Raw genomic sequence first — 5,428 nt, 5'->3', positions numbered from 1 at the left:
CGCTCCAAGCTCGGAATGGTGGACAAAATCAAGTTTAAGGGGGAGTATTGAAGTTAAACTTGATTTTTGGCTATGCTTAATTATGGGCCAATAAACTCTTATTGGACTAAACCCAAAATTAAACTCAAGTTCTAGAATCTTCTAGAATTATCATCACCTCCTCAAGAAGAAAAAATCTAGATATTGTAGTAGAAAAATCTAGAGAATATGAAAAAAAAAATCTAGGAAGTAAGGAGGTTATAGTAGAATAATCTAGATATTTGTAAGATAGTTTAGAAGGCTATAAATACCTCTTCGTCCTTTCATTTGTAACAACACAAGAAGTTGAACAAGTGTAATAATAAGAAAATTTCATAAAGAAAGAAAGAGTGTTCTACTCGAAGTTCTCTAAATCTTTTTGAGAATTCTTCCATATTATTCTTCATACTTAGAAATTCTCTTGGTTCTTTCGGGTTCTCGGGTATTACGGTCTTGGGCTAGTGTTAAGCACTATCAAGGGTGGTTTCTTTACATCACATTACCTAGCGTCTATAATCGACATGGTGATCTGGTTCACTGTGCAAGATTCACGGTCTCGCTGTTTACTCCAAGTCGAATAATTTCCTATGACGCAATAACCTGGCGGTTTAGGTTGAGGAATATCTGCTGCTTCGCTTTCCAGCATGAAAACAACTGCCGACATAATTGGTCTATCATCTGGACGGGCTTGAACACACAAGAGGCCAATTTGTAAACACCTTTGGATATCACGTGGCCTGAACGTTGGTGATGAAGAATCTATGATGACCGTGTCTACAATCTCTAGACCTTGACCTTCTTTCCAATTCCTCCACACCTGGTGCATAAACGTTTAATCTATTCTTAAGTGATATCTTCAGATATTTTGAGTGTGCGTGCAACACAATCAAGTTAAAGAGGTTTCAAGCTTACACAATCGAGAAGATTGTTGTCACGGCCCAAGTTGTTGAATCCTTTATTCCTCTTGCCACTTATAATTTCAAGAAGCAAGACTCCAAAACTGAAGACATCTGACTTCATAGAGAATATCCCTTCCATAGCGTATTCTGGGGACATGTAGCCGCTGCGTAGAAAATATAGCTATCAGGTTTTAAACTGTGTTTGGGTAGCTCTTAATTGCTTCAAAAATGTGATGATGTTTTTTTTTTAACTACTTACTAAGTTCCGACCACCTTCCTTGTGTTAGCTTCCGTCTCATCTCGTCCAAAGATCCTAGCCATTCCGAAGTCCGAAATTTTTGGAGTCATATCTTTGTCAAGCAAGATGTTGCTTGCTTTCAAATCCCTATGGATGATTCGAATGGATGAATCTCGGTGAAGATAGAGAATTCCTCGAGCAATACCATTGATGATATCAAATCTCATTTGCCAATTTAGCATACTGCTTCTGGTTAAACCTACACATCGTACGTTAACAACATAAACTTATTAATGTATTGACTCTTGTGGAGACTTGAGGCACTAACCAAAGAGATGAGAATCGAGGCTTAGATTCTCCAAGTACTCGTAGATCAAGATCTTCTCTCCCTCATCAACGCAACATCCAAGAAGCCGTACAAGGTTTATGTGCTGAAGCCTTGCAATTAGCCTGACTTCATTCATGAATTCATTGGTACCTTGAGCTGACATTTCTGATAGTCTCTTCACCGCAATTTCTTGCCCGTCAAGTAACCTTCCCTGGTTACACATATTACATCAATAAAATTAGAAACAATGATCGTGACAAAAAAAAAAAAATTAGAAACAATGACTTAAGCATTTGATTTCAAATAAAACTTTGTAGCATGTTTACAGATATCTTTATTTTATATGGTGTCAAGGTTTTTTTACAGCTTTCCAAAAAAGTCTAAGTTAACTGTTTTCTAGCAGAAATTTAGAAAAGGCACCAAGAAGCTACAGAATGAGAAATTTAGCTATTTGTATGTAAATTGTGGTAAAAAAATTACAAAAAAAAATATCATAAAATAAAATATGACTAAAAATATTCACAATTATGCCACAAATATTTCTTGACAAAACAAAACTACAATAAAATAAGTGGCTAAAATAACAAAATAGGGATTAGCGGCTATAAATCTACCTTGTAAACAGCGCCGAAGCCACCTTCTCCAACTTTGTTACAGTTAGAAAAATGTTCGGTGGCTGTGAGAACAGCTTCAAACTCCATCAATGGAAGTTCCAAATCTTCTACCGCGTTCTCTTCAGACAAGTTTCTCCGGGATGGTATTTGTCTTGGTAATACCACCCCGATCATTAGACCTTGGTTTTGAACTTAACATTTGAACAGATAAAGGATTAGAAAATAAAATTAAAATTACTGGAAATTAAATAAAATATAAAAGTGAAGGTTATTACTGATTTACCTTATAGGTGTTTTTTTAAAAAAAGAGCCTTATTTACCTATAGGTTTTTTTTTTTTTGAAAGCTGGTTTGTTTACCTATAGGTGTTGCAGCTGGTTTTGCTTGCTTCTGTCTCCTTTTCCAAAAGCAGAACACGATAACACTCAGAATAAGCATTAAGCTGACTCCTACACTCCAACCTATTTTTTTTCCATTTCTGTCTCTCTCCTCGTCCGAGGAAAAAACTGCATATACAGAATTAGTAATCATAAATACTTTATAGAATTTATTTATACTCCTATTCATTTATTTAAATATATTTAGGTGACAATAGATATGTCAGTCTTATAAAGAAATTTTGATATCAATTGTTACCTAAATATATTGGTACCACAGGATATCCTGATGTATAAAGAAATAGAGCTAACCTGTATCAGCAGCAGCCAATTTGACATAGAGATCTTGACCACCGATGGAGTAAGTCCGGGTATCATTAAGCTGCCTGGTCCACATCACACAACCCGTTCCGCCATTTCGAACATCCGCAGCCGCGAACGAAGTACAGGTACAATCCCTAAGGCACCTCTCTTCACATTTCTTCAAGTTAATTCTCCGATCAAAACTAGCCATCTTGGTATCTGGAAGTTTCGTCTTCTTAAGCAATAAAAACCTATTTCCGCTGCAACTCAGCGGTGTCCTCCTCACACACCCTTCTGATCGTTCTCTCGCGCTCCACTGCCGCGGGTTCATGGGGTCGAACCCTTCCAAACAGTGACATGTATTGTTTAACTTACAATAAGCATTGGGTCCACAGATATTATAATAATCGCATTCTGCCGTTGGTAAAGCATCGAAATCCCTCCATCCAGATGATGGCGGGATCCACGTGGATAGATAGAGGGACCCATAGTAAACGATGGTAAATCTAGAGTAGATGCTTTGGTTGGCACTAAGGAACGTGTACGTGACCTCCTCACTGTTATCCGTGTAATTGTAATATAGTTCTTGATCCTTAGGCTTCGATATGCCACTAAACTCGATTCCATTCCACGGACCGCCCCGATACAGTTCAATATCGTTATACATCACAAAGAATTCGGGCAAGCCCCTTCGAGTGTCGAGTTCGTACGTGAAATACCCGCTTGAGGGATCATCAGAACTTCTCCATGATGTGAGGAACCTGCTGCGCCCTGTTTTGCGATGGTAACCTAGTTTCATCCCCGGAAGTAAAGTATCCGTCGGAAAATCGAAACTCTGCCACAAGAATCCACTTTTGTTGGAGTATCTCATTACAAAATTACCGTTGGGAAGAAGCTCTGCTACCACCGGAGAACTAACATTTCCTCTAGTAAGATTCGAGGACCACAAAACAGAGTGACCTAGCAGGACAAGATTGTTGCCAGAGATTTTGAGGGTTCCAATGGAATTGGACAGAGGGTTGTCTCGGTTGGCGACCCATGCGTAGGTTTTCTGATCAAAGACTTTTCTATACCATATTCCCAAATACCAACGCTGGAGCGCCGATGGTTTGAAGAAACCAAGCTCGAAGACTCCGCCGGGAGAAACAAGTGTTCTGTTGCTTGAGATTGTAAGAGATTCTGTGGACGACAAAGTGTTGACATCGACCGAAACGGTAGGATGATGAAATAGTAGAATCGAGACGAGCAATAACGACAAGGTGTAAGAATGGTGGCATGTGCTCTGTGCACCTTTCATCTTTCTTCTTCTTCTTTTTTTTTTTTCCGTTTATGTTTGAACTTTTCTTGATGAAAGTAACTTGCATGTGTTCCTATTCATATATTAATCTTTAGTTACTTTCGCAAGAAAATTCAAACTTAACTAATTAATTATCATCACTAACCTACCAGACAAGCAAAAGGTTGTGTTTCCTTTTTCATGACTTTCTCACCCTTTCAATCAATCCATTTCCACAAACCTTACACAGTGAAACCTATATAAATTAATAATGTTGGGATTACACCAAAACTATAATCTTTTTATTAATTTATAGAGATATTAATTTATAGATATGCTAATTGAACAAAAACTCAATTTGGGACTACACAATTATATTATTTTATAAATTTTTAGTGTATATTAATTTATAGAGTATTAATTTAAAGAGGTTATATTGTATATCATTAGTCTACATTTTTCAAATTTACGTTTTATTAGTTCTCACGCTGCCAACATGTCATCTATGTTGTTCCGCAAGTATAGCATTCTTTCTTTTTTGAAACAGTCACAAAAATACTCTAAACCGTTTGGTGTTCTGCAAGTATGGCGTCCCTAAGAGCATCATACGATCCAGTAGAGTTTGTGGTTGCATCCGGATGCATGTGGATAAGTAAATGTAAAATATTTTAAAATTGAAATATCATAAATAAAAATTATAAACTATATTTATACTCACTAACAATATTATAAAAACTTTAAAACAAAAATATTCCCTATAATTTTTAAATATTACTATATATACATGTATACATTTATATAAATTATATTTCAGTGAGAAGAAGAAAAATGAGAGCAGCTGAAGAAGGGGAAGGACAAACTGCTCATGCATGCATGGTGCACTGGTAGCCTGGTAGGGCAATGAGTACGGAGTACCATTAGTTGGCTGTAAAGTATAACCTTCCATGTGTTACCGTTTGGTTGCTCTTGCAGGAAATGAACTTGGAGTTCTCATGTCAAACTTAAAGACATATGACCAAGTCATCACTAATGCTATAGTTAACTAACATATATGTGGTTGTAACGAATAAACTAGGAAACTTCACGGTTTTCTCTATACGTGTGTTTGTTTGTTGTATAAGAGATTCTAAATTTTTGGTGATTTCACCTTTCTAATTAGTAAAGATATTTATTCGACACAGTTGGAATTGAGATTTGCAACAAACTACTTAAGAACAAAGACCATGAGCATCATACAGCTCTTTTAAATACATTGAATCGATCGAAATAGCTTATTGTCCAGATAATTTTTGAGTTTCTTTGTTAAGCCTTGATCTTGATCTGTCTGAACAGAGACATGGATCTTAACATCATGGACACCATCAGTCTGTCCATGT

General features: G+C 36.6%; 1 protein-coding gene across 1 annotated transcript; it reads right to left on the bottom strand.

Annotated features, from left to right (window-relative positions):
• Window positions 1-483: 483 nt before the first annotated feature.
• On the bottom strand, window positions 484-4,943 carry LOC106397928 (receptor-like serine/threonine-protein kinase SD1-8). Its single transcript, XM_048745189.1, has 7 exons — window positions 2,786-4,943; window positions 2,456-2,602; window positions 2,098-2,288; window positions 1,484-1,694; window positions 1,177-1,414; window positions 931-1,081; window positions 484-835 (listed from the first exon to the last, which is right to left on the bottom strand). The coding sequence occupies exons 1-7, from the start codon at window positions 4,071-4,073 to the stop codon at window positions 518-520; spliced, it is 2,544 nt and encodes an 847-aa protein (XP_048601146.1). The 5' UTR covers window positions 4,074-4,943; the 3' UTR covers window positions 484-517.
• Between the last annotated feature and the right edge of the window lie 485 nt (window positions 4,944-5,428).

This window comes from Brassica napus, chromosome A2 (genome assembly GCF_020379485.1).
Source record: "Brassica napus cultivar Da-Ae chromosome A2, Da-Ae, whole genome shotgun sequence".
Taxonomy (NCBI): Eukaryota; Viridiplantae; Streptophyta; class Magnoliopsida; order Brassicales; family Brassicaceae; genus Brassica; species Brassica napus.
This window is presented reverse-complemented; position numbering and strand designations above follow the sequence as displayed.

Excerpts from the sequence above, each read along its gene's own strand:
- LOC106397928 (XM_048745189.1), bottom strand. The coding sequence starts at position 4,073 with ATGAAAGGTGCACAGAGCACATGCCACCATTCTTACACCTTGTCGTTA. Across the intron at positions 2,603-2,785 it reads ATTGGCTGCTGCTGATACAG|TTTTTTCCTCGGACGAGGAG; the intron begins GTTAGCTCTATT and ends CTGTATATGCAG. Across the intron at positions 1,695-2,097 it reads GCTTCGGCGCTGTTTACAAG|GGAAGGTTACTTGACGGGCA; the intron begins GTAGATTTATAG and ends ATGTGTAACCAG.